The following is a 23,281-nucleotide window of genomic DNA, read 5'->3' on the forward strand; positions in this document are numbered from 1 at the left end:
ACGTTATCTCCAGAGCTGGTTAGGACTTCAAAACCACTGAGGACAGTACTAGAAATCCAGAACCCCAAGAAGTGTGGGGATTTTGTCTCTCTTCCGTATTCCTTCTGAATTGTCTCACATTTTTTAGCTAGCCAAGATACTGCCATAACTTCAATGGTTTTACATCCGTCTAAAGGAAAACTTTACAGAATCGTAATTCTCCCAGACAGTGTTTTGGAAATCAGACTGTATTATATGTTAATCTTGGTGAGTGGGTTATTTATGCTATCTTGTGCTCTCCAGAAAGTATAGATACTGCAATTAATTTGATTAACAAGCCATTATTACGTGAACAATACTGGGAGTATCACACAGGTGGTACTGAAGTGAAATGACAAAAAGGCAGTTTTACATTCCAAGAGCTGTATGATTATATTTTTAAGAAGAATGAGGGGCTGGAGAGATGGCTTAATGGTTAAGGTGCTTGCCTGCAAATCCTAAAGACCTGGGTTCAATTCCCAAGTTCACACATAAGGCCAAATATACAAAGAGGCACCCCAAGCATCTGGAGTTCGTTTGTACTGGCTAGAGGGCCTGGAGGGCCTATTTTCTCTCCCTAGCCTCCTCCGCCACCATGTCTGTCTATCTCTGTTTGCAAATAAATAAATTATATAGTCTTTAAAAGGGGAATAAGGGCTGGAGAGATGGCTTAGCCATTGAGGTACTTGCCTGAGAACCCTAAGGACCCATATTCAATCTCTCTCCAGATCCCTCGTAAGCTGGATGCACAAAAGTGAGGCAAGCGCAAGGGTGCACGTGCCCAGTAGCATTCCAAAGCAGTGGCTGGGGCCCTGGCCAATTCTCTCTCTCTCTCTCTACAAAGAGGGGGCAGGGGGATGAGGAATGCCACGATGTATCATTGAAGTCACTTGCTGTTTGTCTGAATGCACTGATACTAGAATGGCTCAGCAAGACTGCAAGAAAGACCATTCACTGTTTTTGCACTGCAAACCTGAATTCTTCTATTCCGTTCATCCCTTAAATACATTTTTTAAAAACCTGTAAGCTGGAAATAGATCATTTTCTTGCAGTAATTGTTTCTGGCTGGATGTATTGTCTCAGCAGCGAGAGGTAACTGATACAACATAATTCCGCACACGGGGCACCAGCAGGTTCCGGCAGAGGCTGATGGTGTGGACTGGTCCTCAGAACAGTCTGTACCTGCCCATGACCTCAGATCCCTCCTTTTTCTTTGGGAATCTTGGCTTCCATAATGCTGTGCCTGGTGAGGTGGCAACGTGCAGCCCTGTGAAAAGGAAAATCAGAGCCCAGGGGACATTGTGGGACAGGGGACAGGAGGAATCTAAGAGCTGCAAGGTGGGAAGGAGTGCTACGGCGCGCTGCGGTCAGGACGTCTGGACCTGAGGCGGCCATTGCACCCACGAGCTCCCGGTGGCTGTGGTTACCTGCACGAGACAGAACCGGTCAACACTCCTCCACAATGGAGGAGAGGCTCCTGGGGCCTCAGCCCCCCCACCCCAGGAGCTAATGGCAGTTCATGGATGTTGGGGGAGGGCAGCTACTCTCTTCAGTAACAGGAAGAAGGCTTTCAGCTGGAGTGGGAGGGGAATATGAGAGGGTGCTAAAGGTATAGATGATCAAAATATAAGCCAGGCATGGTGGCGCACACCTTTAATCCCAGCAGTCGGGACACAGGTAGGAGCATCGCCATGAGTTCGAGGCCACTCTGAGACTACATAGTGAATTCCAGAACAGCCTGGGCTAGAGACAGACCCTACCTTGAAAAACCAAAAACTATACAAATGTGTATATATGTGTGTGTGTGTGTGTGTGTGTGTGTGTGTATGCATATATATAATAAATGTATGAAACTGTTTATAAACAAACAAGAAATAAATTTTAAAATGAGAACCTTTGTTAAAAATTATTGAGTGTTGATATGGGTAAATTTCAGGCGAGGGACAGCCTATAAAATAAAATACCTGGCCAGTCATCCTCAGAGCTGCCCAGGTCATCAGGGGAAGACTGAGACACGGTCACAGCCCACAGGAGCCTAAGGGGTCATCACTGGATGGACAGTGTGAGGTGCTGGGTTGGAATCCCGAAACAAAAGGCCCCGAGGCACTAGTTAAGGGAGTCTGCACGGACTTAAGTTCGCGACTTAAGTTCGCGTTGTGTAGCCGCAGTTAGTTGGAGTAAATAAACCATGTGGATGTGAGACAATTATAATAAAGGGAACTTACAGGGACCTACGACAACTTCCTGTGCTGTATTTGTAATTTCTCCATGGACCAAAAACTGCTCTAGTCGGTCGCAGTGACGCACACCTTTAATTCCAACACTCTGACAGTGGAAGTAGGACGGTCGCCTATAGTGTCAAGGCCAGCCTGGGACTACATAGTGAGTGCCAGGCCAGCCTGGGACTACATAGTGAGTGCCAGGCCAGCCTGGGCTAGAGTGAGACTGTACCTCAAAAAAAATTTTTCTCAAAAGAAAAATTAAAAACTTTTAAAACCTGCTCTGGAAAAAGTTTGCTTTCATAAATTGACAACAATGAAGGAATTTTGAAGGCGGGCCTGGTGGCACATGGCTGTACCCCCAAGCACTTGGAAGGTAGCGGCCAGAAGATCAGGAGTGCAGGCTTAGCCTTGGCTACATAGTCAGTTCAAGGCCAGCCTAGACTACATAAAACCCGGTCTCCAATAAATAAATAAATAAATAAATAAATAAATAAATAAACTGGGCCAGGTGCAGTAGCTCAAAGCTGTAATCCTGTCTAATTCAGAGGCTGACATGACAGGATTATGAGCGTGAGGCCAGTCTAGGCAATTCAGTGAGCGACAGCAGAGACCATGAGTAAATTATCCAAGACAGCGTCAGGATTTGAATCCAGATCTGCCTGACTTCAAGTCTATAGTGACTTGCTGCTTATACCATCAGGTTGGCCTCTGGAGGTGAGGGGCAAAGACAGGGGATGGGATGAAGGTGGAGGGCGCTCTAGACTATAACAGAGGTCAGATCCATGTTAATGATTGGGACACATAGTGGGTGCTCATAGACTTTAACACAGGTTGGATCCATGTTAATGACTGGGCACATAGTGTATAAGTCCATTTAGATAGAAATGTCCCAAATAGGCAAATCCAGGGAGACAGAATGTAGGTGAATGATTGGCAGGAACTGGGGAAGGGGAAGGAGAGTAGCTTTTGGATGCTAAAGGGTTTTCTTTTGGGGTAAATATAGTAAAAAGCCACCGCACTGACCCCTTTTGCTTAGTTAAAATGACAGCTTTAATTCCAGTTTTGTTTTCTTTTTTCAAATTAGGTGCTGGGGAGATGGCAATTCAGTTAAAGGAAATTGCTTGCACAGCCTGGGTTCAATTCTCCAGCACCTACATAAAGCCAGGTGCAAAGTGGCGCATGCAGCAACGAGAGCCTAGCACACCCCACCCTAAAATAAATTAATCAATAATTAATTAAAATTTAAAGAAAAGCTCGAGATCCATCCTGTGTGGAGGAGACTCTACCACAGCCTTGGTAGAGTCTTGGGTGCGTCGCCTCTCGTTTTCTCTGTCTGTGAAGGGGCTGTCAAGAGGCCCCCACCGTATGTGTGGTCAGCATCTGAAGGACTCCGTACCTGGTGCGTGGACGCAGGCTCAGCATTCTCCGCGCTCACGTCAATGCGCAGAGACAGGAAATCTTCAGACTTCAAGCACAGAGGGAGCCCCCTCCCCGCCTTGCAGGGTACAGGGGCCTGGGCACGTCAGGGAGGCTCCTGAACTCATTCCTAAATCTTCCCGCTCAAGATTCCTCACACCCAGTCCTATAAAAGCCTCCCTCCTCCTGACCTCCAAGAAGGTCCCATGCACGCGGGGGGGCGGGGGGGGGACAGCTCCTCTAGGACCCAGTGTGGACTCCAGCGAGAGTCCCCCGCGGCGCAGGTGCAGGCGAGGCTGCAGCGCGCCGCCTAGTGGCATCTGCAAGCACTGCTGGAGCTGGAGATCCCAAGCTGCCAGCAGCCGAATGGCTTTCAAATCATAGTTGTTATAAAACAGGTAGCTTTTATTCGGCTAGATTAGAGGACGTCTGCCTATTTCCATTTTGCAACGGGGGGGGGGGGGAGACGGGGGCGGATGCTTAGAAAGGTCTAGGAAGTGCCCCCAAGATCTCCCAGTAGGTAAGAACTGGTGGGAGTGGCAGACCACGTCCATCAGCTGGAATCCCAGCTTCAAGGCCCCTGTGTCCTGCAGGCTATCCTGGCTTAGGAAATATGAGGGTGACCCCAAGAAGCCGCTGAAGCCTCCACTAAGGGTCGGTACTGATGGTGGGGGCTGATTTCAAAGCTACTCTCTGCCACAGTGATCAAACACAAACCCCCCAAGGATGGAAGGGGTGGTTTTCCCAGGCTGAAGTCCTAGAGAGACACACTGCAGGCTCGACGGGGGCCAGGTTGGCAGGGTGAGGGCAGTCAAAGGAAGGTGGCCTGTCCTGTGTCCCTAGCGGAAGAAATGAAGGCAGGACTTCCTGGGGGCCGCCCCACCCTTCCAGGAGTGGACAGAGTTCTCCAGCTGAAGAGCAGAGAGGATGGTCTGGGAGGAGAGGGGGGGATGTGTGTATCCCCACCCTCTTCTCTCCAGGCAGGAATGAAGCAAAGCCCTGACGACTGTTACCTGGGCTAGCTGGGCTGCCGGATCCAGGTTACTACATGGAAAGTTTCCAAACATTGGAATTGAAGTGGGCGTGTGCGCGTGCACGCACCAGGGTCTCTTGCTGCTGCAAATGAATGCTCATCTGGCTTTACCTGGGTGTCTCAGGAACTGAATCCTGGTTGGCAGGCTTTGCAAGCAAGTGCCTTTAACCACTGACCCATCTCCCTAGCCCCAAACATCAGAAATTTTATTTGTTTTCATAGAGAAAGAGAGAGTGGGGGAGAGAGTATGTACAGGAGAGCGCCAGGACCTTTAGCCACTGCAAACAAACTTCAGATGTACATGCCACCTTGTACATCTGGCTTCACATGGGGACTAGGGAATCAGACTCAGGCTGTTAGACTTTGCAGGCAAGCACCTTAACTACTGAGCCATCTCTTCAGCCCAAACATTGGAACTTTGTAAGAAAAGTTTCCAAGGGCTGGAGAGATGGCTTAGCGGTTAAGCGCTTGCCTGTGAAGCCTAAGGATCCCGGTTCGAGGCTCGGTTCCCCAGGTCCCACGTTAGCCAGATGCACAAGGGGGCGCAGGCGTCTGGAGTTCGTTTGCAGTGGCTGGAGGCCCTGGCGCGCCCATTCTCTCTCTCTCCCTCTATCTGTCTTTCTGTGTCTGTTGCTCTCAAATAAATAAATAAATAAAAATATTAAAAAAAAAAAAAGAAAAGTTTCCAAAATCTGTGAGAAAGAGAGAGAGAAATAATGGGCCTGCAGGCTTTGTTGAGGTCCCTTCTCAGCTCTTAAGCACCGCATTCTTGACCTGGTGCCTGACTCCCGGGTCTGACCAGCCAATGTGAGCCTAGGTGCATGTGTGCCATGGATGCTTTTCCATCAACATCGATGCTCATATCATCTTTCCTGTTCCTCCTATGTTGTGTTCAGATGTGTGTGCCTGGCGGTGTTTGCCTTGTTTAGTCCTGAGTCTTTGGCCTGTGGGCGTCTCTTCAGGCTGAGGCCTATTTGTACACAGGGTGTTTCAGAAAAGACCATCTTGCACCTGTGTGTGTCTGTCGCATGTTTACTTGTGCATACCTACGCCGGAATGTGTAGCCGTCCAGGGGTGTGTGTGGCTGTGTGCTTGTGGCATGGGATGGGTGGAGCTGGCTGGGTGTGATCAGCTATTGCCCTTGCCCGAGCTGTTCTAGGCCAGGCTAAAAATAACCCACCTGCCTTTGCCCACAGAGATCTTTCTTCAGACGGCCAAAGTCCTGCCTCTGAGAGTCTGCCTCACCCATATCCACCCTCTTGATCCTGGGAGACAGCCAGAGAGGGCAGTGTGTTTGTGTGGGGTGGAGGGGGGGAGTCTCTATACCTGCTGCTTCCCATAGATGCTGTAGCCCCTAGCATGTTGTACGTGGGGGGGGGGGGGTTGTGGGTCTCAGGCAGCCATGCTTCCATTGCTCCCCTAAAGATACAGGACCAGCCCTGTTCCTGCTCTTTCCTCACTCAACCAACCTGCCTTTTCCTCTCCAATCTAGGAAGGCCTTTGAGCACACATGATCCTATCACATCACTTCCCATAGCTCTTGGACTTGGCTGGACCTCTCCCTTCCTGAGGCAGGACAGATTCCAGATCTCAGCTCTACAATGAGAAAAAAAAAAAAAAATCCGGGCCGGAGGGATGGCTTAGCGGTTAAGGTGTTTGCCTGCAGGGCCAAAGGACCCAGGTCCGATTTCTCAGGACCCACGTGAGCCAGCTGCACAAGGGGACGCACGTGTCTGGAGTTCATTTGCAGTGGCCGGAGACCCTGCCATGCCCATTCTCTCTCTCTCCCTCTCCCTCTTTCTCTGTCAAATAAATAAATAAATATAAAGAAAATATAAAAAAGGAAAAAATCCAAAGATCGGTGTAGACGGCAGCAATGACATTTTACTCAGTCATTCATTCACTCAAAGCTATGTGATGTTGGACACACGGCTGGCTTTACATCCGGTACCTCAGTTCTCTTTTTTGTAAAATGGGGAAAATCAATGTACTTAGTTCAGAAAGTTGTGAAATTAGCTGAGACGCATGCAGAGTGCTCTGCCTGTGACTGCCACACTGGTGCTCTCTGTCACTGTGAGTTGATCTACTGACATCCTCCAAACCTCATCTCACCCCATAAGGCTGTGGAACCACCCCTTGGGTGGTCATGGCTTACCCCAGGCATCTACAGGTAGGAGGATTTGAGTGAGTTCAAGGTCACCCTGAGCCTACATAGTGAATTCCAGGTTAGCCTGGGCTGGAGTGAGACCCTACCTCGAAAAACAAAAACAACAACAACAAAAGATTAACTCATTCCAGGCCCCACAGGTAAGGAGCAGAGCTGAAGTTTACACTGAGCCAAGCATAACAGCATCCCCACCCCACCCCTAACCCTCCGCTATCATTTAGGGGGGCTGGTTTACCACTTTCTAGGATGAGATATCCTACTGAGGGTGTCATTCCCCCCACACATTGGAAAGCAGTTCTGTCCTCTGACATGCAAATAAGTTCAGCCAACCACGATGATATGAATCCAGGTTTACAACTGTAAAACCCAGCTACGTGGACCAGGCTGGCCTTGAATTGGCACTCATCTTACTGCCCGTTTCTCCAGAGTCCTGGAATTACAGGTGTATAGCCCTCCTCCTCCCTCTAAGAGACTGTTTACAAATATATATATATATATAATTTATTTGAGAGAGAAAGAGAGGCAGATAGAGAATGGTCACACCAGTAGCCCCTGAAAATGAACTCCCGACACATGCGCCACTTTGTGCATCTGGCTTTACATGGCTACTGGGGAATCGAACCTAGGGGACTGGTGAATAGAACCTGGGTCCTTTGGCTTTGCAGCCCGGAACAAACGCCTCAGAGGCTAAGCCATCTCTCCAGCCTAAGAGATTTTTGTTTTCTTCTTCTTCAAAGACTCCCGCTTGGGGACGTCTCAGAAGGCGCCAAAAGCGAGAGTCCCCGCGTGTAGTCAGAGGCGAAGGCTAAACCTAGATCGAGCTTTCAACCTTCCATCAGCAAGCCATCCAGCCGGATTTTCCAACACGCTGGGTCCGGCGCCCGTCGAGTACCCCCCTTGGCAGGCCCCCCCCCACCCCAGTTCTGCCGCTCCCGCGCGCCGCCGGAGTGGCCTTCAGATACCCCCCTGGGGGGGTTCCCCTTCGGCCCCGCCCCCGTGCTCCAGGCCCCGCCCCCTCCTCGTGCGCGGCCCCGCCCCCGGCTGGCGGACTCTCACTCTCTCCCCCGAGCGCGCCGCGGCGCTCGGGCATTGTGGCTGGCGGCGGGGCGCGGGCGCGGGCGAGAGGGGAGGCGCCGAGCCGCGGGGAGCGGCCGGGCGCGGAGAGGCGCGCGCGCGCGCACTTGGACTTCGGGACGGCGGCTGCGAGCGACCCCCGTGAGCACAAGCCCCTTGGGGTCGTGCAAGTTCAGAGTCAGGGCGGCGGGAACCGGGAGAAGCGATCGGGAGCCCCGGTGGAAGGGAGCAGAAGAAGCACCGGAGAGGAGAGAGGGGCGCGCCGGATAGCCTGGTACCCGAGCGGGGCGCCGGGCATCCATCGCGTTCCGAGTGCCCTAGCGGCTCCGTGGCTGCCGCTGCCCCCACGGAGGGCACGGGCTGGCTCGGTCGGACGCCCGGGAGGACGGCGGCAAGGAGGAGGCGGCGGCGGAGGAGGAGACGGCGGCGGCCAGGCTGGGGCCAGGGAGAGAGCCCCGAGGGAGAGGCGCCCGAGCCGGGCATCGGGAGCATGTGGGCCCGGGGCGCGCTGCTGCTGTTGGCGCTGCTGCTCTGCTGGCATCCAACGCCCAGCTTAGCAGGTAAGGCAGCGATCCGGCGCGGGGTGGGCTACGTGGTTGTGTGTGGCTGGGGTTGGGGGGGAGACACTCCGGGCACCTCCCTGCGCCCCATGCCGAAGTTCTGGAGGTTCTTGGCGGAGTCACGGCGCGCCCTGGGATGCCCCAAGTTGCAACGCACATCCTCCCAGCTTCTGGAGAGTGGGCGATGGCGCGGCCACCTGACTGGGGTGGAGGGCTGGTGGCCATGGCTAGAGGGAGTTTGGAATAAGCTAGAAGCTGACCGCTCACGCCTGCCAAGGGATCGCGTCTTTCCCCTGGAATGGGAGTCTGTTTCAGCGTCTGAGCCTTAGCATGGACCCGCTTTTTGGGGACACCCCCTACCCCAGAGGAAAAACTGTGAGTACAAAGGGTCAGGTGTGCGCTCGCCTGTGCAACTTCCTAGCCCGAGTCCCGGGATCACCCCGGCAGCACCGACTGCATGGAACTTGCCGATGGAGGGGAGACCTGAATGCGCCGGTGCCCCTCCGCTTGGGGATGGAGAGGGCTCTGGATACTGAAAGGGGAGGGGCTTTGTCCTGCAAGCACAGCTCCCCTGAGATGGTGGGGTAAGGGTGGTCCCCAGGTTTGGAAGGGTTTTATCTGGTTGGTTGTTACTGGGTGCTGGTGTGCTTGTTGGTAGAGCTGTTGGAGGAACGTCGTTTCCCTTGCCGACTTTCAGAATTTTTAAAAACTGGGTCATTGACATTTCATGCTGTCCGAGAAATAGACCAGGTACGCTCGCTTGCCTCGGCACTGCATCTTCCCTGGGCCTGGGTGTGTGTGGGGTGGGGGGAAACATATCTTAAAAGAGGGGATGGTTGGTGGCTCCAGATTTTCCAAAAGGTCCCTAAACCCGCCGCGCGGTTAGCTCTTTCCTGGAGCCAGAGCCGGCGTTGCTAACTAGGCTGCCTTCCTTCGGGAGGCAGAGGACGCACTGGAGCCAGCCTCCCGGGTACCGGAACCCAAGCAGGTGGACTGGTCGCAGGGTGGGTGGGTGGGGGATGCGCCCTGAATCTCCCAGTGAGATGGAACCGGAGGGGACACCCAGTAACGGAGTGCTTTCTAACTGGAAGCTGGCAATGGGGCAGCAAAACCTGAGCGGAAAGTGCTGGACCTGACGCAGCCCTCCCTGTCCCACCTTCCCCCCCCCCACCTTGTTGACATCCGCTCTCCTTCCCACCTCTCAACAGCCCCACAGCCCTCCTGTGGAATGAAACATTCCCACGGCCAGGACCGACTGCACATCCCCCCCCTCACTGTTTCCCCCCCTCTTTCTTTCAAGCCCCGCGCTGTAAAGTTACGACACTCAGTCATTTGATCCCAAGTTAATTATGATTTGGGTAGACTCCGGTATTTAAAGCAGTGTTTTGAAGTTGGAAGGTAATGATAGGGGAAGGGGGAGGCGAGCTGCTGAATGGCCAGTCTTGTTTTAAGGGGTGCAGTTAGATGTAGGAGGGACTGGCTTGGCTGTGGGTGTCAGGTGTTGAGGGTGTCTGAGAAGGTGATTGAAGGGTAGGGAAGTCTCTGTAAAAGGCTCATGGGCAGGGCCTGTCTTGGGAAGCTGTGTGTGTGTGTGTGTGTGTGTGTGTGTGTGTGTGTGTGTCAGCTGGGCAGTGAAATTGCGAATAGATACCAAGGTTACTGAGGGTGGGGGGTTCTGCTAGGAGCAAAACAAGGACTGGTGGTCCTGGAGTTCTCTGGGTGGGTGGGCAGGGCCAGGAAAACTGGAGGTGGCCTAATTTCTCTGCTTAACAAAGCCTTCTGCCCCCACCTTCCTCAGAAGAAACCCCAGGCCCAAGGCTTTTGATGGATTTGGGCACGAACAGCGCCCAGTCAGAAATGGCCTCTAATACCCGGCTTTGATTTCTCACCAGTGAGCAAGGAGCCAGTGTTGGAATTGTGCTCATTACAGAGCACTGCGGGGCCGCCTGCCCACCAGCCTGGAGAAGGGCCAGCTGCTGGGGTCCGCCCGCCGCCTTCCTTTGCCCAGAATGCGCCTGCCCTTAGGAACCTGCCTTTGGGAAGGGAGAGCGTGCCCCTTCGCCCCACAGAACTTGTTTTCTCCAGCACCACAAGTTCGGGCACCCTTTCACAGTATTCTTTGGGTTTGACTTGTGGATCTTTCCTGGCTCCATTTCACTGACGGGGAAAAGCGAGGCCAAGTGTGGAGGCTCCCCGTAGAGTAGCCTGGCTGACTCCAGCTGCCTGGAGACCAGTCCTTCCGCTGCCCCCACTCGGTTACCGTGAGGAGTCGAGGTCCACCCTGCACTGAGGTGTCTTTCCAGGGTGTGCAGATAGTCCTTTCCTCCCCCACCCATCCCGCGGCAGTGGCAGACGGTCCGCTGGCCCCGTTCGTCCCAAGAATATGGCAACGACCGCCTTAGTCGCACTGGGAATTTTTTAAAAATTTTTTGTTATTTTCATTTATTTGAGAGCGACAGACAGGGAAAGAGGCAGATAGAGAGAGAGAATGGGCGCGCCAGGGCCTCCAGCCACTGCAAACGAACTCCAGATGCGTGCGCCCCCTTATGCATCTGGCTAACGTGGGTCCTGGGGAGTCGAGCCTCGAACCCGGGTCCTTAGGCTTCGCAGGCCAGCGCTTAACCGCTAAGCCATCTCTCCAGCCCGAGAGAATTTTTTTTTTAACCCATAAAGTTTGATGGTGTTGAAATCAAAACTGGAACCCTAAATTCCCAGAGCCTTAGAGGTGGAAGAGGTTAGAAAGTGATGGGCCAGGAGGAGAGGCCACTTCTCAAAGCTCTGGCTGGCAGGAGCTTCCTTGTCCCCTACCCCACTGCCCTGCAGCCCTCCCTAGGTCTCTGGCTGAGGTGGTGGAGAAGGAGTCCTGCTTTGGAGCATACTTCCTTTTTTTTTTTTTTTTTTTTTGCTTTTTTTTCGAGATAGGGTCTCACTCTAGCTCAGGCTGACCTGGAATTCCCTGTGTAGTCTCCAGGTGGCCTCGAACTCACGGCGATCCTCCTACCTCTGCCTCCCGAGTGCTGGGATTACAGGCCTGTGCCACCATGCCCGGCTTCATACTTCTTTTTAAGGTGCAATTAAAGTGCAAGTTTTCCTAGTGTGTCTGCTTCGTGTGCTGCCCGCGGTGTGGTGGCTTGTCCTTGGCTCCCTGGGTACCATAGCAAGTTCCCATCTAGCTTAAACAAATGGAAAATCAAGTGTCTTAGTGGGCTTTCTCAGTCAAGTGGAAGTACCCCCGCTAGGGAGGAATTTTCCCTGTAATCTGTCTCCGCCCACCCCGCCCAGCTCCCGGCTCTACCAGGAGTTCTGTGAGACCGTTCCTCTGCCCGAAACCACGTCTTTTTAAAACTGAGCTTTGGGAAAGGCACTCTGTTACCCAAGGTCACACTCGGTGGGCATGGCAAGGGTACAGTCAGGTTTTGAACTCAGGTCTCATCCACCTGCCTGAGTGTCGGGCTTCCAGCTTTTTCACACATCTTCACCCTCATTCTTCCCCCCTCCTCCCCAGGATAGAGAGCTTCCCTGGGGGCAGAATGCTGAAATTGGGGTACTATTTAAGGCTGACAGCTAAAGATAGGAATGGTAGGTTAGACTGGGGCCTCTAACGGGAAGTGGGAAGGAGGGTTGACTCCTCACTGAGGACCCTTATAGTGGTGGGACAGGGCAGGGCCGAGGGAAAGAAGGGAAGCTCAGAGACCAGTCTAGTACTCCAAAGTGGCTCCAGCCTCTCCCCGCCCACAGCGCTCCTCTCTAGTAGGTAACATCACTGGCCAGGTGCTCTGTGTGTGACAGCATTTTACGGGCTTCACTTTCACTCCCTCCCAACTGTGTGGGTGTGGAGTCCCTTCTGGGTTTTTGTTGGTTTGTTTGTTTGAAGTAGGGTCTCACTCTAGCCTGGACCAGCCTGGAATTCACTATGTAGTCCCGGGCCGGCCTTGAACTGGCAGCCATCCTCCTAACCTCTGCCTCCCCGAGTATGGGCACTGGGATTAAAAAGGTGTGCCCCACCACGCCGGGCATCCTCTCTGGATGGAAGCTCTTGTGAGCCCGTTGCTGGCTGTCAGGCCCAGGATGGAATGGACTTCATATTTCCCTTCCTTGAGCCCCTGAGCTCGTCCCTTCCATCCCAGGTGCTTGGGAAGCAAGGCTGGTGAGTTCCTAGTGGACAGTGCGGAGCAGGGCTGAGGGGGGAAGGAGTCCCTCGGAGCCCAGGGGACCTGTAGGAGAGGGCAGAGGGCTGGGTCCTGGGCTGGGACTTGGTTGCTTGCCCTGGGCCTAGAGAAAACTGCTGCCTAGGCAGTTGGCCCCCAGGGAGAAGGGAGGGGGGAGAACTTCTGCCAGGCCTGAGCTGGCACTTCTACTGGCATCCTCCTCCTCCTCCTCCTCCCCGCCACCAGTTTCCTAAACAGCTTCCACAAATGGAGTCATTAAGCTGTGAAGGCAAAATGAAACCAAACAAGTTCCGTCTGTGCTTTTCTTTCTTTCCCTTCTTTAAAAAAAAAAAGGGAAATTAAAAATAACGTAATGAGAATCATACCGAGAGAGAGAGAGAGAGAGAGAGAGAGAGAGAGAAGAGGGGGGCTGGGGGGGGACTTTTTGCCAAGGGCCAAGGGAATGCCGCTCCCTTCTGGTTTGGCTACCCCCCCCCCAAGTTGGGGCTGAGGCGCCACCTCCTGTCCCCTTTGGGCTGGCGCCGGCCCTGCACCGCCTGGGGGATTTTTTTCCCCTTGCCCCAGGCGTTTTGCTAAGGGCTTATTTTATTTTATGTTTGGAGGGGAGAGGATTGGCACCCTGGAGCCGGCTGCCGGCTCTTCTTCCCTGGGAGTTGGTGGATCCGGATGGCGGGCAGGGCTGGGAACTCCCGCCGCCCCAGCCGCTGGTCCCCGCAGGCAGGCGGGCAGGCAGCAAGGCGGGCAGGCCCGCAGACACGCCCGGGCGGAGCGAGCTGAGCCACAGGTCCCCGCGACGCCCTTCCTCCGGCTCCCGGTCTTCCCGGGGCTAATGACAGGGAAAGCATTCGCTTTAGTGCAGGGCATAAATCAGCTGTCGCCCTTCTCTCTCCCTTCCTATCCCCCCCCCTTTGGTTTCCTCTCCTCTCCCAAAACACCGGGCTACAGGAAGCATCTTTTGCGACCAGCCACCAGACCAGCGTCTGGGCGGCTGGGCTGGGCTTGGGAGCCCCCGGTCTATGCCCCGCCATCACCCGGTGTCCAGCACATGGCACTGCCACCCTCCAGCTCCCGGTACCCTCCTGGCACCTCTTTCCTCAGCTGAGCTAGAACAGGCAGGGTGTACCCAGGCCCGGGAGCTCAAAGTCACCGCCTAGCCAATGAGCACCACCGTACCCCCCTTCCTTTTCTCCGCACCCTCTTTTTTTCCTGGGCTCCACCTGGATACCCCCGGTACCCAACAACTTCCCCAGCGTGGGGAGAGGGGGGCCTGTGGCTGTGAGAGTGCGCGCTTAGACCGTGCGGACTAAGGGACTGGAGACTGAGCTGCGTGCTGAGGGAGGCTGTTAGGTCGCCCTGGGTGTGTGTGTGTGTGTGTGTGAAGTGTGCAGGGGTGTGTGCATGAGGTCTGGAGTGTGCTGTGGCTTTGCACCTTTTGTGCAGGAGGGTGCAGCCGTGCGTTTCCGCATACGGGGAGTGTGCCCTGTCACAGGGCGTGGTTGCTTATAAATAGGTGTATGTAATGTGGGGACAGTGAGTCACCGCCAGGCCTGGGAAGCTCCATCCTTTGGATGGCGCTGGGGATTCCTCGGCAGGACCAGACCTGCCCTGTGCCCTACAGGGTCATGCCACCCTGCCCCGCGTGCCCCGAGCCCTCTGCTGTGAGCGGGCTCTGGCCAGAGTCCTAGGTTCTGTTGTTGGAAGGGCCGGTGCTCTGCAGGAGACTAAGGGTGGGTCCTGGTATCCCACAGAGACTAGGAGAGGTTGCCTGTACGTGGCTGTGGGCCAGCCCAGGAGCGAGGACTGATGCCCCCACACTCAGGAGGTTGTAGCCCTGGGTCTCCACAGCATGCCCCTGCTCACCCAGAGCAATGGGAGTGCTGCGGTTCGGAGGGGTGCCCTCCCACCCGGGCGCTACTCCTGCGGCCCACCACCCTTGGGAAGGGGCACAGTAGGTGAGATCTCTGCCTTTCTAGAGAAGGGGCTCGGTATGAGGCACACGCACACACGCACTGAACCCCACTGTCCTTATTGCGTTCTTGGTCACAGGACCTCCCCCACCGGGTAACATGCCCATGCTCATGCCCACACCCGCCCACCCCAAACCCCCACACACAAACACTTCCCTGGTTGCGCCCAGGCTAACTGCTGCCACCTCTTAATTAGCTCTCGGATGGGATGCGACACTTGGGGGCAGAGAGGCCTACAAGAGAATCACACTGCCAACCACGGCCATGTCATTTCGTATTTATGCAACCCTTTTCTTGTGTGGGACCCACTGGGCCTGTGAGAACTGCATCTTTGGAAGCAAGGCAGCTGTGGTGGCCCAGGCCTCAAGGAGGCTACTGTCTGGTGGACCATGATGTCCACTCCAGAAACACTTAGAGAGCCTTGGATGCTGCATGGTCACATAGGAAAAAGTACTGTTGACTTTAATCCTCAAGGCCTCGAGGCTTCCTGGAGGCGGCGACAGGAGCCAGACCTCGACCTTCAGTCTAATCGCATTTCCTTACGCGGGGGTGTCAGCTCGACCTCTCCCAAAATGTCAGCACCCACTCGGGGTCCCCCCCTCCGCCTTTGGTTACAGTCCTCGGGGAGCTCCCTGTGGCCCCCCCTGTCCATTGCTTGCGCCTAAGTTCAGCGGAAGGGCCTGCCTTGGGATGTTCTCCCTTAGTGCCCTCTGTCTGTCACCGGGGCAGAAACCGAGGCAGGTGCCTGGGTTTCTTTCAAGGCCGTCTCTAGGAGAAAACTCCAGCAAGCAGGAAGGAGTTCTCCTGTAGGGCATGCATGGTGGTGACCCTTCCTTCTCTCTGCCTCTCCCCCATGCTGAACTGATAAAAAGGGGAGGGTAGACTTTTCACCAGTCACTGAGCCCCAGTTTCTGCATCCCCTCCTTGACATGGAGGCTGCTTAGTGGGACCATGGTTTTTGGGTGGGGGGGGAAGCATGGGGTGGCCATCTGTGACTTAGGGGAAGCCTAACATATTCCACCATCCCCCCCAACCCCCACTAATTCTGCCACTAACTCTGGCCTGGATGTATGCCGTTGTGCCTCAGTTTCCTCATCTGTAAAATGAGGGTGGGTGTGATAATGTCACTCTCACAGGAGTGTTTTGCAGATGACACAAGCTGATGGACAATCCAACCCCAAATGCAGTCCCCAGCACAGGATGGCCTTGGGGCTGTAAGCATGCTCGGGAGAAGCCCTTGAACTTGACCCTGCTGGAGGGGAAGGGCGCAAGTTGGGAGCCCTCCAGGCTCGGTGGCCCAGAAGCTTCCAGCATGGGAGTTAAAGGGGCTCTTGCTTTTCTTCCTCTGCTGTGTGACCCTGCATGAAGCCCTTCCTGTCTGGCCTGGTTGGTCTCCAGTAGAGGTGGAAAGCACATTTTCAGTGGCTGTGGGGTTTTCTCACTAGTTCTCTCCAGAGAGAGCCCAGTAGCTTTAGGAGGCAGAGGTAGCTGAGGCCTAGACCACTTGTGCTCACAAAGTCAATTTATCGACTGGAATGCCCTTGTGCACATTTTGCGGCCCTGGGTCTGTCTCTCTCTCCCCCCCTCCCCCTCTCTCTCTGTCTCTCTCTCTCTCTCTCTCTCTCTCTCTCTCTCTCTGACCATAAATCACCCTCTAGGACTTCAGTCCCTTTTCCTGCTCTGTAAGCTTGTCCTGCCTCAAAGACCCAGAGCCCCAGATCCCAGGGGGTTCAGGAGACCAGGAGGGATCCCACTGAGAGGCTCCAGGGAGCTGCAGGGAGTATAAAGGCATTAGCAGCCCATCCTGCTCACTTCTGCTTCTCAGCACAGAGGGGAGGCTGACTTGGGGTGCCGATTACTGCCTCACGCAGAACACTGGAATACCAGCCCAACCCTGGACTCACACCCATTCACGTTCTCTGCCACCTGTGGGCTCTGGGGTCTAAGGTGGGCCAAGCTTTGCTTTGACCCTTGAATAACTGATGTGCGAGGGCCACGCCCGGGCGATGCTGGGGGCCCAGGGGAGCGCCTGGTGATACAGTGGAGAGGAGCCCATTCGAGGAGGACCCAAGGTGCATGTCAGGGAAGGAGTCCATTGCCCTATATAGAGGGTGAACTCTGTAGTTGGACTACATGGGTTCACGTCCTGTCTCTGCCGTTGTCTGACTGTGTGCCCAGAGCAAGTTGCTGCAAAACAAAACACCAGTCTCATCAGATTGTTGTAGGGATGAAGGAATACTGTACGGGATACGGGTTTCAGGAACATTCCTCCTCCTCCTCATCATCATCACTGTTGAGAATTGGGTGGGACGCTAGGATGTTGAAAGGGGCTCTTGAGGACAGGAGTGGTCAGGGAAGGCTTCTTGGAGGAGGGAAGGAGGTGCTGCTTGGCTGGCCCTTGAGGACGTGTGGAGTTTGGAGCATGCCCAGTAAGGGTTTTGTACTTGAAGGTGTGGAGTAGAAATGTCTGCACAGGTAACAGGCTCTGGTTTTAGCTGCAGGCTGCACCTGACTCATCTGTGAGAATAAGACTTCCTGGGCCAGTGGCTTGGGTCACTTGGTACCCCAACTTCCCCGCGAGGCTGATGTGATGACACACCTCCCCTGGGAGCTTGGGGGGCGTGTGACTGACACGGGCAGAGCAGGGCTCCTCAGATGCCCATTGCCTTCCCTCCTCCTGCTCGTCTCTGGGCAGGACCGGAAGCGCTTGAGTCCATAGCGGTGGCAGCTTGCTTGGTGAGAGAGCCGGGCAAAGGGCGGCAGGAGGAGCCGGCTGTCTCCTCTGCTCCTGATACTCCTGCCCTTGCCTGGTGGCCCAGAGGCATCACCAGGTCTAGGAGTAGCCTCTTGAGCCAAGATCACCCATCAGCCTGCAACTCCCAGAGGCCCCACGTGGCGCCCGGAGGCATTACCGGCGTCAGGAGACCGAGACAAAGGATGGAAAGTGGTAATGCAATCAGAGGCGCCCGGCGGCCCGGCCTAGGGCCTGGGCACCCAGTGTGAGATGCTGAGTTTACAAGAAGTTGAGTCAGAAATTCCAGGAAAATTGTGCCCATCCCCTCCCCGGCCCTACCTTTGGTCATTCAGTGACAACAGGGCAGAGTCAGGCTGAGTAGCCACCTGAGATTGGGGGGGGAGGTCTGTCCCAGAGCGCAGGCAGCCTTACACCTCTTCCTTTTCCTCGCTTGTCACAAGCCAGTGTCCCCGGGACCGGAAGTCTGCGCCAGTGGGACAGTGGCACGGATGGGCATAACTTACGTGATGAAGATCTGGAGAGCACCGTGGCCCCGAGGGACTGGGGAAGCTGGGTCTGGCTGCGTGTGCGCTCTGGTGTGCGCGTCCCAATGCTGGCCTGGTACCAACCACACAGAGGCGCTTGCTAGGTGCAGTGGGCAAGGAAGCCATGCACAGGAGAGCTGCACTTGCCCAGGAGAGAGCCGCACTCGGTGCCTGCCCTGCGCGGACTTGACTGCCTTGAGTGCCCAGAGAGCGGGATGTTTGCATGCCCCAGCCCACAGCTCCCCTCTGGCTTGCCTCTTACTTTAAATTTTTTTTTATTTTAATTATTTATTTGGGAGAGAGAGAATGAGTGCACCAGGACTTCCAGCCACTCCAGATGAAATCCAGACACATGTACCACCTTGTGCATCCGGCTCACGTGGATCTTTTGGCTTTGCAGGCATGCGCCTTAACTGCTAAACTTTCTTTCCAGGACTCTTTCTTTTTCTTTGCTCATGTGTTCTTCTGCGAGCATTCACCAAGATCAGACTCTGTAAGAACTAAGTTCTCAGGAGCTAGAGGAAGGAATTTGCTGCCTAAATCCAATGGAGCCTCAGGGATTATACAAGTTTGTCAGCCAAGTCCCCTAGGTTCCACTGTGTGGGGAAAGCAGATCAGGTCATGGCCTGGGTTGGTACTTTTCCCTTAATCTGCAAGGTGGCACTCACAAGTTATAGCTAGGGCTACACTCTAGAAAAATGTTTGTGTGTTTCTGGGCATGGTGAAACTCGCCTGTAATCCCAGTGCCCAGGGAGGCAGAAGCAGGAGAATTACTGCAAGTTCCAGGCCAGCCAAGATACATAGCAAGATCCTATTTCAAAAATTAAGTAAGGGAGCCAGGTGTGGTGGCACACGCTTTTTTAAAAAAATATTTTATTATTTACTTGAGAGAGAGAGAGATACAGAAATAGGCAGGTAGAGAGAGAGAGAGAATGGGCGCGCCAGGGCCTCCAGCCACTGCAAACGAACTCCAGACGTGTGCGCCTCCTTGTGCGTTCTGGCTTATGTGGGTTCTGGGGAGTCAAACCTGGGTTCTTTGGCTTTGCAGGCAAGCGCCTTAACTGCTAAGCCATCCCTCCAGCCCTGCCACACGCTTTTAATCCCAGTACTCGAGTGGCAGAGGTAGGAGGATTGCCGTGAGTTCGAGGCCATCCTGAGACTCTATAGTGAATTCCAGGTCAGCCTGAGCTACAGTGAGACCCTACCTCAAAAAAACCAAAAAAACCAACAAACAAAATTAAGTAAGGGGCTGCAGAGATGGCTTAGTGGTTAAGGCCTTTGCCTATGAAACCTGAGGACCCAGGTTCCCCATTCTCTATTACCCACACAAAGCCAAATGCACAAGGTTGATGTATGCATCTGGAGTTTGTTTGCAGTGTCTAGAGGTCCTGGAATGCCCATTCTCTCTCTCAAAATAAATAAATAAAACTATGATTAAAAAAATTAAGTAAGCAAATAAATAAAAGTTTATGTCCTCTTTCCATGCCCAGACTCAATTGATCGCCACTCCTGGCTCCAGAGAATGCCCCTTGAATGGACTCTGCTGAGCGGTACACCTTCAGGAAGGCCCAGGGCCAGGGGCCAACTCCAGGCCCCAGCTCTCCATGGCAGCTGCCCTGGCTTCATGGCATGAGTAGGGCACTGGTGGGGAGGATGGCAGTTCTGGCTGCAGGGCCTGGCTGCACCAGGCTCTCCATGGCACCTCCAGTATTAATGTCCCGGGAGCCTTCATAGGAGACAAACATCCCTGGAGCCCTTGAAGCAGCAGGACGCCTGGCCCAGGCGCCACCCTCACAGCTGGACACCCATTACCCCTTGCCAGGAGCTACAAGCTGATCTGAACCCCTGTCTTGACAGCCAGGGCTACCAGGCTATAGTGAGCCTGGCTGCAACTTTGATCTGTTCCTATATCTCCTGGTTTACACACACACATGCACACACACACACACACACACACACCCCCGCCAAAGCCCCTGAGAAACTGGAAGCCTGGATTCTAATCCCAGCCTCGAAGCTGACCTGCTGAGTTGTATTTGGCCATTGTCTGTCCTTCTCTGTGCTTCATCTGATCACTCTGGAATCAGAAAACCTGGGTTCAAGACGTGACTCTGTCTTAGCAATTCTTCTGTCTTAAAGGCAGGGATGGGGAGGATGATGGTGGGCAGGGTCAGTGAAGGTCAGTTTAAGTTTCTGTCGGCTGTGGTGGCACACTCCTTTAATCCCAGTGCTGGAGAGGCAGAGGTAGGAGGATCACTGTTGAGTTCGAAGCCAGCCTAAGACTACATAGTGGATTCCAGATTAGCCTGGGCTACAGCGAGGCCCTACCTTGAAGCCGTCCCCCAATTTTTTCTTTCTGACTAGAATATATACATAGATAGATACAGATTTACACATACATGCATATAGCTTCTTCTTCATTCTCCTTCCTTCTTTTTTCCTTTTTCCTTTTCTTTCTTTCTTTTCTTTTTTTTTTTTTTCCAAGGTAGGATCTCACTCTAGCCCAGGCTGACCTGGAATTCACTATGTAGTCTCAGGGTGGCCTCAAACTCATGGTGGTCCTCCTACCTCTGCCTTCCAAGTGTTGGGATTAAAGGTGTGTACCACCACGCCCAGCTTCCCTTCCTTCTTTCTAGAAGGTCCTACTTGACAGAGATATGCAACCTAAGGTGGGACAGGGATTCCCTGGGAGTTCTAAGATCCCTTCCAGCCACCAAAGCCCTGACAGGCAACCTTGAATGAGGTTTGGAGCCTAGAGACCAGGTCTCTGTGTAACAGGCGAAACAGTGACCCTCCTTGAGCCTCAGTTTACCTGTCAGGAAAAGGAACAAAAGCTGAGCCAGGCAGGGCCAATGAGAGAACACCCAGAGAAGTACTTTAGAAAAACTGGTCTCTGAGTCAGGGCGTGGTGGCACACGCCTTTAATCCCAGCACTCAGGAGACAGAGGTAGGAGGATCACTGTGTGTTCGAGGCCAGCCTGACACTACATAGTGAATTCCAGGTCAGCCTGGGCTAGAGTGAGACCCTACCTCGAAAAATAAAAAAGAAAGCAACTGTTCTCTGAGTACCCTTCTATGACACGGTGACCTTGGGGACAGCAGTGCATCCTGAGAAGTGGGGTTATGGGGCAACAAAGAGGTGACCATTTTCTCCCTTCCCTGGCTAGAACTTGTAGGTAGACCCTGGCTTCTCTTTGGGCCCAGCCAGCTGAATGTTAAAGAGTTTGGGCCACTTCCCATACATCTCCATGCCCCTGTTCCCTGGTGTGTGCCCTGTGCTGCCTAGCAGAGGAGGGTGAACGCCATGTCAGGGCAGGTTAGCGTCAGCGCCAGCTTGCATGGCGCATGAGCCAGCGCACCATCTGCTATGCCCACTAGAAGTTACATAAGCCGCGGCCGGCCGACTGTTCTTAGAAGACGGGCGGGTGGGCAGGCCCAGTGGGATACGGAATTTTCTTCTGGGCACTGTTCCCTCCTGGCCCACTGTGGCCCTAGGCTGGTCCTTACTCGCCAAGCTGCTCACTCAGGTCAAAGCAGAGTGCTGGAGGCAGGTGTGGGGCAGACCCCAGGGCATCCCATAGACTGTGCTTGCTGGCCGACTACCGGGCCAGTGGGCACACACCTTACAACCCCTTGCTGGACCTGTCGTGGATGAGAAAGAAACACTTGGGCTTCTGGGAAGGCTGGACAGGGTTCCCTCCCCACCCCCAGTTCTTTTTTTTTTTTTTTTTTTTTTTTTTTTTTGTGTTTTTTTTTTTTAATAGTTTCTTTCGCTATTGATTTCTAACTATTCCATTGGAGCAGATCGAATGCAAGATGTTATTTCAATTTTCTTGTATTTTCTGAGATTTGCTTTGTGTGTGAGATATATATATATTTCGTGGGGTGTCAAGAAGAATGGCTATTCTGTAGTGTTCAGACGGAATGTTCTGTAAATTTTTGTTTACTTTTTGTCTGCCCACCCCCAGTTCTTGTAGAGACATCCTCCTTCCTACCTGGGGTTAGATCTGAAGCATTTGAAAATAACTCTAAATCTCATGGCTTAGTGGTCAAGGCACTTTTGCCTGCAAAGCCTAAGGACCCAGATTCCATTCCCCAGGACCCATGTTAAGCCAGATACAAAAGGTGGCACATGTGTCTGGAATTCGTTTGTTGTGGCTGGAGGCCCTGCTGCATCAGTTCTCATTCTCTCTTTCTCTGCCTCTTTTTTTTTTTTTTCTCTCTCTCTCTCAATAAAAAAAGAAAGAAAATGACTCTAAATGTCAAAGAATGCAGCCCACATCTTAGAGTATGGGGTCCCGGAGGCAGAGCACCCCATCATCTTGCCTCCTTCATTTGCTAGTAACATGGTGGCAATTAGCCTGCCTCACCCATGCTCAGTCTTCTTGTCTGAGAAGTAGGAATGAAGCAGCTTCCTTCACACAGCCGTCCGGGGACTCAGTAATCTCATTCTTCTAGAGCTCAGAGAGAATGTCTCCTGCCGTGGCTTGTGGTCATTGGTGGTGTTCACGTAGAGGACGGAGAAAATCATTCCATGGGGTGGCCGCGATCTCTGGTGTCCAGTTCCCCTCCCCCCTCTCTCTTTCTCTCTAACCAAATTAGATTTATTGCAGGCATGCAGAGTTAGTTCAAAATGAACCCATTAATATTGATAACACAGGCCAAATTAATACCATATACCATTATTAATGAGCCCAAGCAAATAGTCATTGTATTATTTCCATAGAGGCTGAAAATGCCTGGGACAAACTCCCATACCAACTCATGGTACAAGCACTCAAGAAACCAGAAATTAAGGGGCTAGGACGTTTTAGCTCAGCAGCGGAAGGGGCTTGCTTACGAAACCTGTCAGCCCCATATGACCCAGATGCTGAGAGTGTCGCAAGTATCTGGTGTTCATTTGCAGTGGCGAGAGGCCCTGGTGTGCCCACACACACATGCACGTGCAAACAAACAAATGGAAAATAGGAATTAAGGCATGTTTTTTAAGCCAGACCAAGCAGCGCATTCCTGCAATCCCAGCACTTGAGAGGTGGAGGCAAGAGGGCCAGCAAGCAGTTCCAGGCAAGTTTTGGCTGCATAGTGGGTGTAAGGCCAGCCTGGGCTACAAGAAGCCTTGTTTCAGAAAACAAAAAAGCTCTATATAAATATAAATAAATATATATGTGTGTGTGTGTGGTTTTATTTTGTTTTTCGAGGTAGGGTCTCCCAGTAGCCCAGGCTGACCTGGAATTCACTAAGTAGTCTCAGGGTGGCCTTGAACTCTCGGCGATTTTCCTACCTCTGCCTCAGAAGCAATATTTTTTAGACACACACACACGTTTGTAGGTGCATATGCATGTATGCACATACATACATACATACATAGTCTTCAAACCA

General features: G+C 53.4%; 1 protein-coding gene across 2 annotated transcripts in view; it reads left to right on the top strand.

Annotated features, from left to right (window-relative positions):
• The first annotated feature begins 8,026 nt into the window (after window positions 1-8,026).
• The window catches only part of Unc5b (unc-5 netrin receptor B), an 81,718-nt gene continuing 66,463 nt past the window's right edge, over window positions 8,027-23,281 (top strand). For both annotated transcript variants that reach the window (XM_004657811.2, XM_045137264.1), the window contains exon 1: window positions 8,027-8,490. In XM_004657811.2, the coding sequence (XP_004657868.2) occupies window positions 8,421-8,490 (70 nt within the window). In that variant the 5' untranslated portion in view covers window positions 8,027-8,420. The remainder of the gene's footprint in view (window positions 8,491-23,281) is intronic.

This window comes from Jaculus jaculus, chromosome 18, assembly GCF_020740685.1.
Source record: "Jaculus jaculus isolate mJacJac1 chromosome 18, mJacJac1.mat.Y.cur, whole genome shotgun sequence".
NCBI lineage: Eukaryota > Metazoa > Chordata > Mammalia > Rodentia > Dipodidae > Jaculus > Jaculus jaculus.